At 38.7% G+C, this 20,703-nt stretch overlaps 1 protein-coding gene across 1 annotated transcript in view; it reads right to left on the bottom strand.

Moving 5' to 3' along the window:
- LOC126237082 (transmembrane protein KIAA1109 homolog) overlaps positions 1 to 20,703 on the bottom strand; it is a 567,281-nt gene that overhangs the window by 207,294 nt on the left and 339,284 nt on the right. The window contains exons 49-52 of the mRNA XM_049946881.1: positions 11,215 to 11,600; positions 6,174 to 6,330; positions 5,536 to 5,718; positions 4,377 to 4,572 (exon numbers count right to left, since the gene is read on the bottom strand). Coding sequence (XP_049802838.1) covers positions 4,377 to 4,572; positions 5,536 to 5,718; positions 6,174 to 6,330; positions 11,215 to 11,600 — 922 coding nt within the window. The remainder of the gene's footprint in view (positions 1 to 4,376; positions 4,573 to 5,535; positions 5,719 to 6,173; positions 6,331 to 11,214; positions 11,601 to 20,703) is intronic.

Here is a 20,703-nt window from a genome sequence, read left to right as displayed (position 1 = left end):
ATGTACAATACTTGACAGTGAACAGAAGGATTCAATAGATTCACTGCAGAAAAAAGGGAAAGAAAAAGGAAAGTTTGAAGCGCACTTTTCAGCATAAATGATGATTAGGTTACCACAGAAAGCACAGCACAAAAGAAAACAAAAAGCTCAACTTTTTTCATTGCTTACCATGTACTATATGCGCTCAGACATTCCGCTTGTTATCGCATCTTACGCAGGATCAGATTAACTTCTTAGGATTTGTAAGTGGGGAACCTTACGTTATGATTACAGAAATTCAGGTCTTTCATCCCCAGTTTGTTAAGAATACATACCAGCATTTAAGTGACTGCCATATCAAGTAACAATTTGTCTAAGCTGAAAATCAGAAGTTGTACTGTGGTTTGAGGTTAAGTTAAATTTTCCATCTCCATAACTGCCTTGGCAATCAGATTAAAGGTCAGAAGAGCCATCAATAGAACCTCACCCAGTAATGTACTGTGGTATTTAAACCAAAACCCAAGTTAATGACTGCTCACTTATATGTTCTGATTTTCACTCAACCGCTTATTACTTTTTCTGCTTTATATAATCATTTTGTTCTGAGACACTGAAATCACACTAGTAGAAACAATAAGTGATTGGAAGGAAATCTAGATGAATGCGGTTGTGTATCATCAAAAACTGCTCATCGTAAATTAAAATGGCACAAAAACCACTTCATCTTTTTATCATCTCCATCTACATACATACTCCACAATCCACCGTACGGTGCTTGGCGGAGGGTACCTGGTACCACAACTAGCATCTTCTCTCCCTGTCCCACTCCAAAACAGAACAAGGGAAAAATGACTGCCTATATGTCTCTGTATGAGCCCTAATCTCTCTTATCTTATCTTTGTGGTCTTTCCACGAAATATAAGTTGGCGGCAGTAAAATTGTACTGCAGTCAGCCTCAAATGCTGGTTCTCTAAATTTCCTCAGTAGCAATTCACGAAAAGAACGCCTCCTTCCCTCTAGAGACTACCACCTGAGCTCCTGAAGAATTTCCGTAACACTCGCGTGATGAACAAACCTACCAGTAACAAATCTAGCAGCCCGCCTTTGAATTGCTTCTATATCCTCCCTCAATCCGACCTGATAGGGATCCCAAATGCTACAGCAGTACTCAAGAATAGGTCGAATTAGTGTTTTATAAGCGGCCTCTTTTACAGATGAACCACACCTTCCCAAAATTCTACCAATGAACCGAAGACGACTATCCGCCTTCCCCACAACTGCCATTACATGCTTGTCCCACTTCATATCGCTCTGCAATGTTACGCCCAAATATTTAAGTGTCTGTATATGTGTGGATGGATATGTGCGAGTGTATACCTGTCCTTTTTTCCCCCTAAGGTAAGTCTTCCCGCTCCCGGGATTGGAATGACTCCTTACCCTCTCCCTTAAAACCCACATCCTTTCGTCTTTCCCCCTCCTTCCCCTCTTTCCTGATGAGGCAACAGTTTGTTGCGAAAGCTTGAATTTTGTGTGTGTGTTTGTGTTTGTTTGTGTGTCTATGGACCTGCCAGCACTTTCGTTCGGTAAGTCACATCATCTTTGTTTTTACAAATATTTCATCAATGTGACTGTGTCAAGCGCTACACTACTGATGGAGTATTCAAACATTACGGGATTCTTTTTCCTATTCATCTGAATTAATTTACATTTATCTATATTTAGAGTTAGCTGCCATTCTTTACACCAATCACAAATCCTGTCCAAGTCACCTTGTATCCTTCTACAGTCACTCAGCGACGACACCTTCCCGTACACCACAGCATCATCAGCAAACAGCCGCACATTGCTATCCACCCTATCCAAAAGATCATTTACGTAGATAGAAAACAACAGCGGACCTACCACACTTCCCTGGGGCACTCCGGATGATACCCTCACCTCCGATGAACACTCACCATCGAGGACAACGTACTGGGTTCTATTACTTAAGAAGTATTCAAGCCATTCACATATTTGGGAACCAATCCCATATGCTCGTACCTCAGTTAGGAGTCTCAGTGGGGCACCGAGTCAAACGCTTTCCGGAAGTCAAGGAATATGGCATCCATCTGATACCCTTCATCCATGGTTCGCAAGATATGTGAAAAAAGGTTCGAGTTGCATTTCGCAGGAGTGATGCTTTCTAAAGCCGTGCTGATGCATGGACAGCAACTTCTCTGTCTCAAGGAAATTCATTATATTCAAACTGAGAATATGTTCAAGAATCCTGCAACAAACCGATGTTAAGGATATTGGTCTGTAATTTTGAGGATCTGTCCTTCTACCCTTCTTATATACAGGTGTCACCTGCGCTTTTTTCCAGTCGCTCGGGACTTTACGTTGGACAAGAGATTCGCGATAAATGCAAGCTAAGTAAGGAGCCAATGCAGTAGAGTACTCTCTGTAAAACCTAATTGTAATCCCATCAGGACCTTGTGATTTATTTATTTTCAACCCATTCAGCTGCTTCACAACCCCAGGGATGTCTTATCACTTTGTCCTCCATACGGGAATCTGTACGAGACTCAAACAGCGGTATGTTTGTACGATCCTCCTGCGTGAAAGATTTGTCAAATGCTAAATTTAACATTTCAGCTTTTGTATTGCTGTCTTCCGTTGCCAGGCCAGACTGATAAGTGAGTGACTGGATGGAAGCCTTCGACCCGCTTACCGATTTTATGTAAGGCCAGATTTTCCTTGGGTTTTCAGCAATATCTTTTGCTAAGGTATGATGGTGGTAGTGGTTGTATGCTTCGCACATCGCTCTTTTTACAGCAGCACGAATCTCTACTAACTTTTGCTTGCCCTCATTCTCCCGATCTTTCTTGTACTGCGAGTGCAACTGTCTTTGTTTCCTGAGCATTCTCCGAATTGCGTTGTTAAATCATGGTGGGTCTTTTCCATCCGTAACCAACTTTTTCGGCACATACTTCTCCAATACGGGATTTACAATGTGTTTAAAATTTGCCCATAATTCTTCCACGTCCATCGTACCGGAAGTAAATGAAGTCGATTCATTTACTAAGTAGGATGCTAACAACTGCTTATCTGCTCTTTCTAGTAGGAAACTCTCCTAGCCTTCTTGACCGACTTTTTAACTTTCGCTAACCATGGTCGTAATGACAACATCATGATCACTAATCCCTGTCTCAACACTGACACCGTCGATGAGGTCTGGTCTGTTCGTGGCTACCAGATCTAAAATATTTCCATTACGCGTTGGCTGTCAATTTAGCTGCTCAAGACAGTTTTCAGATAATGTGTTCAAAAGTAATTCACATGACAGCTTGTCTGTACCACCTGTAATGAATCCATAGACATTTAAATTTATATTAGGTAGGTTGAAGTCGCCTCTGACTAATATAGCATGATCTGGGTACTTCTGCGATACAGAGTGTAGACTCCCTTTGAATGATTCTAGAACCGTCACGGTGGAACCTGGTGGCCGGTAATAACACCCAACAATTAACTTTATTTCTCCTAGCCCTGTTAAACATGTCCAGATAACTTCACAATCACACTCTACTTCGACCTCAGTAGACACAATATTTTTGTCAACTGCAATGAAGACACCACCTCCTACGGAGTCTAATCTGTCTTTCCGATACACGTTCCAACCCTCACTAAATATTTCAGAACTACCTATCTCAGGGTTCAGCCAGGTCTCAGTCCCAAGAATAATTTACACGCCAAACGCTTCCTGGAGGGCAGTAAATTCACGAACTTTATTCCAAACACTCTGAAAATTTACTGCTAATATCTTGATAGCCGAAGTGTCTTTACACTGAGCGCGTCCTGATTTCCCTGCCTGCACGTCGACTGGTGAGTGTTCATCGGGACACCTCGCACTACTGCCTAGCCTAAAAAAAACCATGTGCACGGCAGTCACAGAGGCGACGAAGCCTCTGGTTGAGACCCCCCCACTCGGCTCCTTTTTTCTCATTGTTCAACAGTATTATAAATTATCTTAAGAAAATTAGTTCATTTCTGTGTTTGAAATTTAACGTATTGTTTACAGCGGTCAAATTATGCTACAAGGGGGCTGAAGTTTCTTGACAGTGTATGCTGTATCTATGTCATGAAGTGAGATAAATGCATCGTGAAAATAAGTTTCATTAAAGTGCTTGAACAATACATAGTGCGTCCTTTTACAAGCTCCAGTCAGTATCACAGAACCTGGTACTGTAAGGCATAGAATTGGAGAAACAGTAATTTCATCTTTGTTCCATTTACTAACAAATTTCAATAACTGGCACACAACCACAAGAAAACATGATCCCACATACATGTAAAAATTAAAAGTTGTACAAATAAAAGGCAAAAAGAATGGATTAAATCAAAACAACTGAACAAATTACCTGTGAGTAATTGTCTTGGTTTCAGGCATTGTGGCATACAGATCCAGTAGATAATAAACTGTTTTCCAACACTGAGGAGTGGCATTTATGCAGTCTTTACTTTTATCTGAAGCAATAGTGACATGTTCCAAGCCTGATCCAGAAGGACTAACAGCAAACATAGGAGTTGTCACTCCTTCATTCAAGTTTATATATCCTAATAAAGAACAAGAAGATGCTTACATTGCGTATTTTCAAAGCACAAGCCATACATTATATACAGGGCAGTATTGTTTATAGTGCATTAGCAGTAGCTCAGGTCAGCAATAGCCATAGCATCCTTAACCACAACAATGAAAACAGCATTCTTCCACACTTGGAATTTCTCATCTCACTACACTGTGGCAAAGATAAAATTTAACAACAGTATATACTGTCTTACATTAAATCTCGTTTATAGCCTTAACATTCTTTCGCTACACTGAAATTATCATAAAATATCAGTTTACAGCCTATTAAACACAAGATATTAATTTTATTCTCTGCTTCTCATGGCAAAATAAGCTAAATTACCCAAATAAGTAGTTCCAAAATACAGTTCAATAACATTCAGCTCCTTATTGAATTAGCTTGAAATTGAGTGATTGGTCAGTACTTATCTTCAAGGGGTGAAATTCCAATACTGGTAACAAATACTGTGAAATAAATAAAATATTCTTAGCTTCTGACACTATTAGTTTGTTCCTCAGCAAGAAAAAGAGAGAGAGACTCGGCAGGGTAAGAAATGAGGGATATTACACAATGATTCTCAGATTTAGAAAGAGCCCCTTATTGAAAATTGAGAGGTAAATTCATTCTTCAACATGTGTCAGCAGCATTGGAATTACATCTCGTAAAGGTTAGTGTTTGCCAGCCATTCTTTCTCTCTACAATTTTACAGTTTTCTCAGGTGAAAGTTCCTTTTGATGCAATTTGCTTTAAATTACACTAAATTGTGTTTGTGATTGTTTTTCAAAACATGAATATAAATTACAAAAAGTCATAAGGTTTCTGTGAATTACACCATAATGGGAAAAATGGAGTATTATAATATCCCCAGTGATACTGGATCTTGAAACAATTCTCTTAATTGAATTTTTAAACTAGAAGCTTTTAACACATTTTGTAGACTGATTTGTACCTTTAACACTCTTACTGGTGGAGCGTAGTTTCTGGGCGAAGCTCTGAGGCCTGGATCGTAGAGACGCTGAAGGGGAGATCGTCTTGTGCTGACTCAATGAATGTGGAAATTCAGGAGGGATCATTGTCTGAGGTATTTTTATTTTTTCATCAATTAAGGCTGCAGGTTCATGGAGATCAGATGCTGTAAACAAAGACAATATATGAAGTTTCAAAAATTTGAAACCTGCTAAGAAACATTAATCAGTCAAAACTTATGAGGGCGATGGAAGAGAACTTAAGGTACTCCATAACCCCACTGAAGGGAAAGGGAAAGAATTGGCAGCATCAACAGATTAACAACTGAGTCTGAATCCCTTTTTATCTAGGCTTGAGGATGATATTTCTTCCCTTCAGCACCTTATATCTACAGCTGAAAACTACACAGCTATCGTTTAAATCATTCATTTCAATATGACGAGTAGGAAAGACGTTCAAAGCACGTTTTACAGCGAATTAAATATTAACATCACTATAACAACACTGTTTTCACCTAAGTGCTTTAAATATACTTGCTTGTATACTAAGCAGTAATACTATTGCATTGTTTCTCTTAGTTTCTTAATGTGAAATGCACAAGTCATACTTTGTCCAACTTACTTGATGATGATCCATTATTTTTGTGAGTCATATTGACTGAAGGCTCATGTTTCAGATCAACAGGCTGCTGTTCCTCTTTTAGTTCCATTTGTGTTTCTTTCACATTCTGGTACATGTTACTGATTTGATGCAAGAGTCTCAGGAGAGGCATGTTTACCTGTGGATAAATACAGAAACTTATCTCCTGCATATATATGCCTACAAAATTATAGAATTATTTCAGCATGCTACAAGCAGCGATAGGGAAGAAAAATGTTTATCTGAACAATAGATATATCAACATAACTATACTTCACAAGTTACTGCCCCATTATTATCAACTCACGATACTATTCTATTTGCAAACAGAGTGGAGGTACAGAATGATTGTGAGTATGCCTCCATATGTGCCCTAGCCCTAATCTCTTTATCTCATTCCGACGATGTGTGAATGATATACATGATGAAGATAGTATAATTGCTGCGCAGCCTAGTTCAAATACTGATTCTCTGAACTTTTATTACTGTTTCTCTAAAATTATCAAACAGGGTTTTGTGAAAACACAATCATCTTTTTTTCAACAAGAAAAGTCTGATTACCTTTGCTGAGCATCTCAACTACCGTATTTACTCGAATCTAAGTCGCATTCGAATCTAAGTCGCACCTGAAAAATGAGAGTCGAAATCAAGGAAAAAAATTTTCCCAAATCTAAGCCGCACCTGAAATTTGAGACTCGAAATTCAAGGGGAGAGAAAAGTTTTAGGCCACACCTCCAAATCGAAACAAAGTTGGTCCATTGTAATATGAGACACAATTTAGGTCGAATGAATGACGATCCAGCTACAGTAGTTTGGTTCGAGTCATAAGCTTAGCAGTTAAGCTTTACCAGGTAGCTATTGCTATGCGTGAGGCGCTCCGCCCGTATTTATACGGCTACCCTTCCTTTTTCACGTGCTTCGTCTGGTTTGAATTGATTGCTTATTTTTCTTTGATCTGATAAGTGCCGTTTTCTTTGTTATAGGTGTTTACGTCACTCTAAGCTGAAAATGCATTACTGTACTGTGTCATGCATTGTTTGTCGCATTCTGATAATGAGTGTTTACGGCCTGTCGCCACTCGCGGCATGGCTTGCTTTTGTGCATGCTACCTCCGCCTACAATTAAAAAAAAGAGAGAGTGGAATCGTCTCTCTAGCGAAACAATGGCAAGTGACTGCTATTTGTTGTTACTTACACTGCTGCTTTCTTGGATAATGATCAGCAAGAACCAAATAATAGACTGCGTATGATAGAAGATGTTCTGAACGAGAGTTTAGCGAAAATTTTTCTCCGTTTGAAAATCTTCACAGACGCCTCTTTGGTACATTACATTCTGCACAGAAATTAGAGTCATCTTAGATTTAAAAATCTAGTCAATTGCTGTGCTTAATTTCTGACTGTATCACTATTAGGCATAAGAATAATACGAATATAAAAATGACATGATATATATATTCTTCGGCGTTTGCTGTTTTCTAACTAGTTTCATAGTTTATTAGGCAGACAGGATTTAAATGAGATAGCAGCAAACACGAAAGAATACATGGCAAAATGTTTATATTCATATTATTCTCCTGGTGAAGAGAATACTGCATGTGATTCACAATTCATAAAAGTTCCTATTAGCAACCATCTCTTCTCACAGGTAGTAAAAAATTCAGAATGTAGAGTTGGGCACATTGACAAACATCACAGTCTTGCCAGTCGGATTTTCGTAACACATTGAAATGCTGCTACATTCGAAGATGAACAATATGGAATTTGTATTTACTTCGTTGGATAATGTATGAAAATGCAGTGGTCGAAACTCTGGACGGAGAAAAAAGCTCGTCTTCCACCTTCTTTTTTTTTTAATTTTGTTACTGACGCAGAGGTTTTGGTGACAGTATTTATCTTTGTGCCTGCAAAGCATGCCTGTGTAGTGCTACATATATTCGACGGCAGAAGTTAGTTGTGGCAGCACCTACCAACATTTTTCAGAACTTCCGCTTACTTTGCACTCGATTCTAAGCCGCAGGCGGTTTTTTGGATTACAAAACCCGGAAAAAAAGTGCGGCTTAGATTCGAGACAGTTTCTTAACAGGTGCACTGTATTGTATCAGTGTGTTACCAATATTTTATCTTGTCACTACTGATGTAAATTGTTTGCTTGTTTCATGATATTACTTTCAGTTTTAAGCAATGTGACAGGCTCCAAAAGATTATCACCACTGCATACGATGTTGCTTTCACTTCTATTGAATATTCTCTGTTCACTTTAATATAATGGGTTCCCCCAGTCAGGGCTCACAAGGCTCAAAATAGTACAGCAAATACAGCAGTACATTCTTCTTCCTGTCACCTAAAATGTATGGCAGACTGGCTGGTGTATCAGGTGGTCCCTGGTTGGTCTGATGTCAGAGTAAAACACTTTCTGTTATCTACGTGCAATATGGCAGAGCCCTACCAGAGATGGATTAAAATGACCTGTTTTTCTTTCTTTTCCCCCCACCTCAGTAATTGGTAGGAGGAATGCTATGGCTGAATCATTGCTTCATTGACTACATCTTGGTGTTCCTCAAACACAAGCACTCTTCTTTCCAAGTAAACGTTGACAAATGATGCTGGCAGGGTGACAACCCTCCCTCCCAATGAAAGAAGAAAGAAAGATTAAGACTGAATGTCTCTTTGATGACAATACATTAGAGACAATCTTATCAGTGACGAATGATCTTGTGCTTCCACAACAAAGAACTGCATATAGTATGACAGCACACGGTGCCATAGTATCTCTTGTGCACACACATCCTTCACTTATTTGCATGCAGATTTATTTGTCCTAATTCCCACATATCCTATTACCCAGAAGAAAGACATGCTTCTGCTGCTTCTGTAGGGAGAGAAGGCAATCCAGATTGTCTGAATTAGTTTGTTGTGCAAAACACACCACACACAGCCTGAAGAGCACTTATTGATTCAGAGCTACTTAATTTAAATCTACGATTACATCTATTCTTCACCAGTGCCCTCAAGAGTTTATATAATTTGTGTCAAATACAGTGTATTCACTGGATAAGTGAATCTTGAGAACACAGTCAGGGAGCACTACAGAGGAGACGACAGCATATCCCAGTTTATATCTTTCAGTGTAAATAACAAATTACTTGTAGAATACGGACAAAATTCTATAAAACATTGACTTAAAAATGTAGCCTGAAGTACAATTCCTTCTGTACCCTGATAAACATAAAATAATTCTTGCATTCTTTATTAACCTGGGAGGTGATCAGCTTGATACTTGATTATGTACAGTAAAACAGCCTACACAAGTACCACTCAGCCTGTTTAGAGTAAATCCCAAATGACTTTCTTGTTCATATTTCATTAAGGAATCTTTGTTATATTGGAAGATGAGTGAGAGTATGGAATGCTGGGGACTTTAGTTTGATAGTAAGTTGTATACATGATGCAGTATGAGGAGCTGCTGCTGGATGACAAGCAAATTCTCTCTCTTGATGGCTGTGATTGAAGCAAAGTACGCTACAACTTTCAGCGTCATGTTTCCAGTAGTAGTTTCAAAATATCACTGCTTAGTTCAGCAGTTACTGGTGATATGATTCTTTTACCTCTAATCCAACTTATAGATCCTCATATATTTGTAGTGCTGGTGGAAACATTTATCTAGTTGGAAAACACTTAATATGGTCTCTTGTTGCTCTCTTTGAGTGTTCTTTATGCCTCTGTTCAATACAAAAAGCTGTGAGATATTCTCAACAGGCAGTAGGTATTTGAACAACCATAGAACCATAAACTTGCTCCTAAATGATCCACAATGCTCATCTCCCAGGATGGAATGCACTGCCCATGACTTTCATCTCATCATTTTGGAAAGGAGAGGAGGAAGATTAGGGTTTAACATCCTACAAGTGGTGAAGTTATTAGAGACAGCACAAACTCAGATTCTGAAATGATGGGGAGAGAAATTAGCTGCATCTTTTTTTGACCAAAAGATTTGCCTTAAGCAATTTATGGATACTTTGGGAACACTAAATAAGGATAGCTGGATGGGTATTTGAATTGCCATGCTCCAAGTCCAGTGTCTTACCATTGTGTAATCTTACTTACTTGATGAGTATGGAACAGATGCATCTGCATCATGGTAGATCACAAACAACAATAAAAATTCAGTTTCTAAAAATACTGTATTTTCCACATGCATTACCTACTGTATGTTTTCCATCCCTCTCCTTGCTTCTTGCCCTACCAGCACCTGCAATTCTCCTTTTTACACTCCCAGAAAGAGAAAGAGCAAGGGAGAAGGGAGGGGGGAGGGGGGAGAGGGGGGGGGGTTGTATGGTACACACTCACAAGAATTTATATTTGGTAGTGGATAAAAAGTACCCAGCCTACACCACTATTCTATGCTGCTACTGTACCCTTGTTGTCAACTGTCCTCGTATAACATTTATTCTATATGTAAAATATTTTATTATTGCATTATTTTTCTATGTTGTAAAGTTCTCTTAAAATGAAAATACAGGATAAGAGATTCTCTAATAACAGGGTGAAACAAAAACATTAAGGATGAAAAACAAGGAACACATTGATTTTTCAGTTGATGACTGTGTTGATTTTTGCAGTCTCATAAAAAACTTGAATGTGAAATTTTATTGCAACCAAGGAATCATATTCATGACACTAAAAGATAAGAGACTCACATAACATAAAAGTTCTATGATACTTTCTGACATCACCATATACTTCAATGTCTATGAATTTGAAACTACCTGTGAGGTACTCACATGAAGCGAAGTGACTTAGAATCAGACAAACAGAAATTGGAAATATTTATTGATGTGCAAGAACAGGCAAGTGACGTACAATTCTAGATAGTACTACCATGGAATTTGTAAACATCAAATGACCATTCCCTGAAGAATATGAATTACCTGACCATTCACTGGAATAGTATTGTGGTGTGTGTGTGTGAAGACTGGAGGGGAAGTACATAGGGAGATTGGGTTAAGCAATTTTTTTATACATACCTGCTGTGATATGTAGCGTATATTTAGGCTGATATTCAGGATATTACTGGTGTGTTTTTTTAGTTGGCCTCTGGAGATGTACAAAACATTCTGCTTCTGAATCATGTCATCAACCGTCATGTCGGCCATTTTCTTCAGGTCAAGTTCGACACCAATCTTCTCACACAGGAATGCTGGTGTCTCAGGTGGTAAATCGAGACAAAATTTTGAGTGCATCTGATTTTTCCCTTGTTTTGTTCCTTGTCCAGCAGCTTTCCCCTTCTTCTTGTCAGCAAATTTCCCATATTCACTCACAACAATGTCAATTCTCATTGTTTCAACATTCCCAACCAATGATAAATTGGAGCCAAGTGTGTCGAAAGATGAACTGCCATTAGTTCCAGTCCCTAGAGTAACACAAATGCATAAACCAACAGTACAATGGTAATAAAGCATAATAATAATAATAATAATAATGGAGGCAGAACACACACATACAAGAATGTTATAATGAGGCAAGCTTTCGGAGCCAGTTGCTCCTTCTTCAGGCAAAAGGGTCAAAGGAGACGAAAGATGCGTGAATGAAAAGAACTGGAAAGGTCTAGGAAAAGCGGTAGATTTTGGAAAAGTCACCCATGACTGCAGGTCAGGGAAGAATCACCAGACAGGATGAGAAGGAAAGACTGATTCTTGGGGACTCCACTGGATGAGATTTGAGAACCTGAGAGCTTAAAGATGAAAGACAGGGTAATACGCAAGACAGACATTACTGCTGAAACATCATTACGAGTTAATAAGACTGAAAAGCTAAGTGCATCATATGTTACAGAGATGGGAGAGGGACAGTAAGAAACAGACAGGTAAGAAACAGACAGGTAAGAAAGTAGACATTGCAGAAAACTAAAATGGAGTGAAGAAAGGAGTAGTTAGTGTGAAGAAATGCTGAGACAGAAGAAATTAACAAGAATTAAAGCCCGGTGGGTGGAGAGAATCAAGGATATGTTGTAGCGCTAGTTCCCACCTACAGGGTTCTGAGAAACTGGATTCTGGGGGAAGTGTAGATTTTTTTTTACCTATCCAATTACATTATATTGTGAAAAATTGATTGTTCTCATTGTTGTTGTTGTGGTCTTCAGTCCAGAGACTGGTTTGATGCAGCTCTCCATGCTACTCTATCCTGTGCAAGCACCTTCATCTCTGAGTAACTACTGCAACCTACATCCTTCTGACACTGTTTGGAGTTTCATGCCTTGGTCTCCCTCTATGATTTTTACCCTCCGCACTTCCCTCCAATACTGAATTGATGATCCCTTGATGCCTCAGAGTGTGTCCTACCAACTTATCCCTTCTTCTAGTCATGCTGTGCCACAAATTCCTCTTCTCAATTCTATTCAGTACCTCCTCATTAGTTACGTGATCTACCCATCTACTCTTCAGCATTCTTCTGTCGCACTACATTTCAAAAGCTTCTATTCTCATCTTGTCTAAACTATCAATCATCAAAGTTTCACTTCCATACATGGCTACACTCCATACAAATACTTTCAGAAAAGACTTCCTGACACTTAGATTCATACTTGATCTTAACACAATTTCTCCTCTTCAGAAATGCTTTTCTTGCCTTTACCAGTCCACATTTTATATCCTCTCTACTTCGACCATCATCAGTTATTTTGCTTCCCAAATAGGAAACAGATCTATTGCTTTAAGTACCTCATTTTCTAATCTAAATCCCTGAGCATCACCTGCTTTAATTCGACTATGTTCCATTATCCTCATTTTGCTTTTGTTGATGTTCATCTTATATCCTTCTTTCAAGACACTATCCATGCCATTCAACTGTTCTTCCAGGTCCTTTGCAGTCTCTGACAGAATTACAGTGTTGTCTGCAAACCTCAAATCTTTTATTTCTTCTCCATGGATTTTAATTCCTAATCCAAATTTTTCTTTTGTTCCCTTCCTCAATCCTCCTTTAAAACTGTATGAAAAGAATGGAAAAAGTGCTGAATACATGGACTTCCTCAAGCTGATATGTCTTTACAACAACAGGGGCATAAGTAACTCGCAGTGGAAAATGAGATGTTTAATATTTTGTGCTTCTTAGTGCTGAAAATGGGGTATTTGACTGTTTCCTGGAATTTGTCTTAAATGATTAATTATATCATTTTATGTTCCCTTGATTTTTTTCTTGAATTTCAGTATTCTTCTATAAAAATAGAAGTGAAATTCAATTAATTTGAAAGCCCTCTAAAATGCTCACTTCGAGTCATGATGCCCGTGACGTCACACTGGGTAGCTTGCTGCTCCTAGGTTGTCATAATGCTAATACACAGTGATCTCGTTTTGGAATTTGCGTTTCAGAAAATGGTTTACAAATGGTGTATAGTACCATACTGTACAGATGGGTCCATAAAAACTCCATAAAAGTCGTTTTTGAGTGGTCCAGAGAATGAGAAGATGTATAAAATGAGGTTGCACGGTACCGGCAAATTGCCAGCATGTCGATACACAAGTTCACTATGATAACCTCTGTTGTTAGAACAAAGGATAGCGTCTTTCAACAAAACCCAACTCCTAGTGAAAATTGTCATTACAGTCAACTGCATCTCAGTTACTCAGTAGCTCAATTGTTAGAGTAGTAGACCGTTGAATTTTATGAGATGATATACATAGATTGCTGGTTTGAATCTAATCTGAAAGAAAATTTTAATTTGTTTGGAAAATGACTCAACAGCCCTCTCATATGAAAACCAAATAACAGCTAAAAAAATTCACCACGCCAATCGGAAACAGAATATTATTTTGTTTTCCTTGCCATTTACATGTACTTACATTTGCAATTGCTATTCACACATATCACATTCAAGAAGATATTTTCTAGTTAATTTGACTATATACTGTTTACTTTATTAGAAACAATGTTTTTATTTTCGTACTGTCCAGCAAGGTTTCTTGTTGATTAAACTTTTGCAGATTCATCATCGTACTTAAAAGATGAAGTAAGTCTGCTTCAGATGCTAACATTAGTTTACACTCATAAACATAAGTCTCATTGTCCTGTACCTTATTGCACTCCGGGTGTTTGGTGATATCTTCGCTACTAGCAATGCTTTCCAAAAAACAAAAACAAAAAACCAAAAATTGTTTGTTCGCAAAGTAAATGATTTACTCTCTGTTGTCCATTTCTCGGGTTAAGACTAATGTGAAGCTATATATAATACGTACCCGAACTGAAACAACGGCTACAATCAGTTCATGCTAACACTGTTTTTGTATTTCGTGTAAAACTTTTAAAAATGTATGAGCCTTCCCGGATTCAGACATGTGACCTCTTTATCTGCTGTCAGATGCGCTATCCATTGTGCCATCGAATTCCTGATGGATATAGTATTCTGCAGAGTGCCTTCTACAGAGGAAATCAACACTTAAATTTTGCCATGAATAATTTTATTGTGCTTTGGGTCATAGCTCATGACTGATAGTCAACATCTGGTTATAATATACAGGCTTATTTGCAAAAGTCCTACAATTCCTTAGTTTTGAGTGAATTTAATGACGTTGCAGAGCAGGGAAAAGAATGTCCACCACTGTCCATACCACCGCTCTAAATGGGTGAAGCATAAATGCATCAGCTATCGCAAGACTTCCACTATCAGCGTGCACAAAATCACGTTCTATACTTAAAAGTTGTAACTGAATTTTTATCAGTAAATAGCTAAAGGTTTGCAGAAAATGTACGTAAAAACCTCATAACTTCAGCTAATGCTCCTATAAAACACATATAGCTTCATCTTACTCCTAGCATGTGATGTCGGCGGAGCATCAGTCAATAACATAGCATGTGACCAAATCTTGATATTTAATGCTTTTAAAGGCTGTAGTTACATAAAAGTAACATTTGTTGTGAGAATATTGACTTTAAATGCTATTTAGATGTCATAATCAGTCAGAATAACAACCACCTGAACTACATTTTTAACATAGGAAAGTAGCCTATTCTGCTAAGCTAATAATGAAATGTTATCAATATTTTTAATTTAATTGATTTAAGTTGTTTAACAATGTCATATATGAGTAATCCATTGCAGCAAATGATAATATATTGATAATTTGAAGTAATACACTCTCAAGACAAAAAACCACCACACACACACACACACACACACACACACACACACACACCATGAAGGAATTATCTAAATGCAGTGGAAATTGGTAGATGTGATGTACATGTACAGACAAACAAATGATTACAATGTCAGAAAAATTGATTGATTCATCGAAGAGAAAGAGCTTCACAAACTGAGAAGGTCAAGTGCAACGGTCCACTTCTGGCACTTATGCAAGCAACTATTTGGCTTGGTGTTTACTGATAAGAGTTGTTGGATGTCATGGGGATATCATGTCAAATTGTGTCAAGTTCATGCGTTTGATTGTAAAAATCCTGAGCTGGTTGAAGGGCTCTGCCCATAATGCTCCAAACATTTTCATTTGCAGAGAGATCTATTGACTTTGCTGGCCAAGGTAGGATTTGGCAAACAGGAAGACAAGCAGTAGCAACTGTTGTTGTGTGGGCATTATCTTGCCAAAATGTAAGCTGAGGATAGCTTGCCATGAAGGGCAACAAATCTGGTCATAGAATATCATTGATACATTGTTGTGCTGTAAGGGTGCTATGGATGATAACAAAGGGGTCATGCTATGAAAAGAAATGGCACCCCAGACCATCACTCAAGTCACACTGATATCCCACACTGTCCAGGGCATCTCCATACAAGTCTTCACTGCTCATTGGAGCTCATTTAAAAGTAGGACTCATCACTGAAGACGATTATACTCCAGTCAATGAGTTTTCAGGGCAAATTTTCCATTTAGTTCATTATTTAACATGCCGCGTAGTTTATATAAGCAAAATAGTTTTAGATTGCAATTTTACTGAAATAATTGCTCTCATTTTAGTCCTAAACCAGACATTAACAACTGTCATCTTTGGAAACCAGCTGAGATACTTTCTAGATGCACTAATTTAAAATCTTTGATCCCACAAAGATTTCACAACCACATCTATTTATCTTCATACATGATATGGTGTAACAGCCTAAAATCAGTGTAAAATAATAAATATTGTAAAATATTACTCCACTGTCATGTGTTTTTTGAATCATAATGCAGTTTATCTTCTGTCTATCTGCAACTTGTCTTGATTTATGTTACCATTATTATTGTTATTATTATTATTTTTATTATTACTATTATATCAACAGTGAGCCACCTGCCATGAAACAAGATCCTTGCCGTTGGCGGGGAGGCTTGCGGGTCTCAGTGATACAGATAGCTTTACCATAGGTGCAACCACAATGGAGGGCTCTCTGTCGAGAGGCCAGACAAACTTGTGGTTCCTGAAGAGGGGCACCAGTCTTTTCAGTAGTTACAGGGGCAACAGTCTGGATGACTGGCTGATCTGGCCTTGTAACATTAACCAAAACGGCCTTGCTGCGAACAGCTGAAAGCAATGGAAACTACAGCCTTAATTTTTCCAGAGGGCATGCAGCTTTATTGTATGGTCAAATGATGATGGTGTCCTCTTGGGTAAAATATTCCAGAGGTAAAATAGTCCCCCATATGGATCTCCGGGCGGGGACTACTTAGGAGGACGTCACTATCAGGAGAAATAAAATTGGCATTCTACGAACCGGAGAATGGAATGTCAGAGCCCTTAACCGGGCAGTTAGGTTAGAAAATTTAAAAAGGCAAACGGATAGGTTAAAGCTAGATATAGTGGGAATCAGTGAAGTTCGGTGGCAGGAGGAACAAGACTTCTGGTCAGGTGAATACAGGGTTATGGATACACTCCATACAAATACTTTCAGAAAAGACTTCCTGACACTTAGATACACACTTGATGTTAACACAATTTCTCCTCTTCAGAAACGGTTTCCTTGCCTTTGCCATTCCACATTTTATATCCTCTCTACTTCAACCATCATCAGTTATTTTGCTTCCCAAATAGGAAACAGATCTATTACGTTAAGTGCCTCATTTCCTAATCTAATTCCCTGAGCATCACCTGATTTAATTCGACTATGTTCCATTATCCTCATTTTGCTTTTGTTGATGTTCATCTTATATTCTCATTTCAAGACACTGTCCATTGCGTTCAACTGCTCTTCCAAGTCCTTTGCTGTCTCTGACAGATGCTCTTCCAAGTCCTTTGCTGTCTCTGACAGAATTACAATGTCATTGGCGAACCTCAAGGTTTTTATTTCTTCTCCATGAATTTTAATACCTACTCCAAACTTTTCTTTTGTTTCCTTCACTGCTTGCTCAATATACAGATTGAATAACATCAGGGAGAGGCTACAACCCTGTCTCACTCCCTTCCCAACCACTGCTTCCCTTTCATGCCCCTCGACTCATGTAACTGCCATCTGCTTTCTGTACAAATTGTAAATAGCCTTTCACTCCCTGTATTTTACCCCTGCCACCTATAGAATTTGAAAGGGAGTATTCCAGTCAACATTGTCAAAAACTTTTTCTAAGTCTACAAATGCTAGAAATGTACGTTTGCCTTTCCTTAACTTTTCTTATAAGATTAGTCGTAAGGTCAGTATTGCCTCACGTGTTCCAATATTTCTACGGAATCCAAATTGATCATCCCCGAGGTCAGCTTCTACCAGTTTTTCCATTCGTCTGTAAAGAATTTGCGTTAGTATTTTGCCGCTGTGACTTATTAAACTGATAGTTCAGTAATTTTCACATCTGTCAACACCTACATTCTTTGGGATTGGAATTATTATATTCTTATTGAAGTCTGAGGGTAATTCGCCTGTCTCATACATCTTACTCACCAGATGGTAGAGTTTTGTCAGGACTGGCTCTCCCAAGGCCGTCAGTGGTTCTAATGGAATGTTGTCCACTCCCGGGGCCTTGTTTTGACTCAGGTCTTTCAGTGCTCTGTCAAACTCTTCACGCAGTATCTTATCTCTCATTTCATCATCATCTACATCTTCTTCCATTTCCATAATATTGTCCTGAAATAAATTGCCCTTGTATGGACCCTCTATATACTCCTCCTACCTTTCTCCTTTCCCTTCTTTGCTTAGAACTGGGTTTCCATCTGAGCTCTTGATGTTCATATATGTGATTCTCTTTTCTCCAAAGATCTCTTTAATTTTCCTGTAGGCAGCATCTATCTTACCCCCAGTGAGCCCATCCTTACATCTGTCCTCTAGCCATCCCTGCTTAGCCATTTTGCAATTCCTCTTGATCTCATTTTTGAGACGTTTGTATTCCTTTTTGCCTGCTTCATTTACTGCATTTTTATATTTTCTCCTTTCATCAATTAAATTCAATATTTCTTCTGTTGCCCAAGGATTTCTACCAGCCCTCGTCTTTTTACCTAATTGATCCATTGCTGCCTTCACTACTTCATCCCTCAGAGCTATCCATTCTTTTTCTACTGTATTTCTTTCCTCGATTACTGTCAATTGTTCGCTAATGCTCTCCCTGAAACTCTGTACAACCTCTAGTTTAGTCAGTTTATCCAGGTCCCATCTCCTTAAATTCCCACCTTCTTTCTGTTTCTTCAGTTTTAATCTACAGTTCATAACCAATAGATTGTGGTCAGAGTCCACATCTGCCCCTGGAAATGTCTTACAATTTAAAACCTGGTTCCTAAATCTCTGTCTTACCATTATATAATCTATCTGAAACCTATCAGTATCCCTAGGATTCTTCCATGTTTACAACCTTATTTTATGATTCTGGAACCCAGTGTTAGCTATGATTAAGTTATGCTCTGTGCAAAATTCTACCAAACGGCTTCCTCTTTCATTTCTTACCCCCAATCCATATTCACCTACTATATTTCCTTCTCTCCCTTTTCCTACTATCAAATTCCAGTCACGCATGACTATTAAATTTTCGTCTCCTTTCACTACCTGAATAATTTCTTTAATCTCATCATATATTTCATCAATTTCTTCATCATCTACAGAGCTAGTTGGCATATAAACTAGTACTACTGTAGTAGGCGTGGGCTTTGTGTCTATCTTGGCCACAATAATGTGTTCACTATGCTGTTTGTAGTAGCTTACACACACTCCTATTCTTTATTCATTATTAAACCTACTCCTAAATTACCCTTATTTGATTTTGTATTTATAACCCTGTATTCACCTGACCAAAAGTCTTGTTCCTCCTGCCACCAAACGTCACTAATTGCAGTATAACTATCCATTTCCCTTTTTAAATTTTCTAACCTACCTGCCCGGTTAAGGGATCTGACATTCCACACTCCGATCCGTAGAACACCAGTTTTCTTTCTCCTGATAACAATGTCCTCTTGAGTAGTCCCCGCCTGGAGATCAGAATGGGGGACTATTTTACCTCCAGAATATTTTACACAAGAGGACGACATCATCATTAAACCATACAGTAAAGCTGCATGCCTTCGGGAAAAACTACGGCTGTAGTTTCCCCTTGCTTTCAGCCGTTTGCAGTACCAGCACGGCAAGGCCGTTTTGGTTAGTGTTACAAGGCCAGATCAGTCAATCATCCAGACTGTTGCCCCTTCAACTACTGAAAAGCTGCTGCCCCTATTCAGGAACCACATGTGTGTCTGGCCTCTCAACAGATACCCCTCCATTGTGGTTGCACCTATGGTACGACCATCTGTATCGCTGAGGCACGCAAGCCTCCCCACCAACGGCAAGGTCCATGGTTCATGGATGGGCAGGAGGGGGGGGATTTTATACTGCTTTGTACAACCTGGTACAGTGTGATTTTGTGACTGCCCAGAAGTGGGTCTTATCAAATCAAATTTAGTGGTTTCCTGCCCTCAAAATGTGTTCCGGTACGGATGATATATCTATTTCTCATCTTTCACAACCACAATTATGCTGCTCAATACACTGTTGGACTCCCTATTAACAGTACCCATATACACCTGCCCACAACCATACACATCCTGGCAGCCACAAGTAGGTACTGCAAGTGGCTTTACAGAGAAACAGTAGAGACTGCCTTAAAAAAACAATAATTTCAGTCAAAGAGAGGCAGGCTGTAGACCAAATGGCATCTGGTTTGGAACTGAAGAGAGTGTGCACAAGTCTTCAACTGAGGTACAGTAGCAATAGTTTGTGATAAACAATAACAGTCAAGTGCGCTTTAATTTAAAAAAAAAGTGACTTGAAGGCCTGGTGTGCATGTAGCTTGCAACAAAACTTCACTTCAGTCAGTTGTGAATCACTGTGTGCAGTAATCTGAAGCCACAAGCCCTCTGCAGATGAGGATGAATCATTAAGTTTATAAATAAAATCCATTCACACATAAATGGAAAGATGGAAGATTAGACTGTTACGTTCTGTTGACAGCAAGATCATTAGATATGGAGACAAGCTCGGATTATGAAAGGATGGTGGAAGGAAACTGGCCATGTCCTCTGCAGAGGAACTGGCCATGTCCTCTGCAGAGGAACAATCCTGGCAATTATCTGGAGTGATTTAGGAA

Source organism: Schistocerca nitens, chromosome 2 (assembly GCF_023898315.1).
Source record: "Schistocerca nitens isolate TAMUIC-IGC-003100 chromosome 2, iqSchNite1.1, whole genome shotgun sequence".
In the NCBI taxonomy this organism is placed as follows: Eukaryota; Metazoa; Arthropoda; class Insecta; order Orthoptera; family Acrididae; genus Schistocerca; species Schistocerca nitens.
The sequence above is the reverse complement of the archived record's forward strand: the minus strand, read 5'-3'. Positions and strand labels throughout refer to the sequence as shown.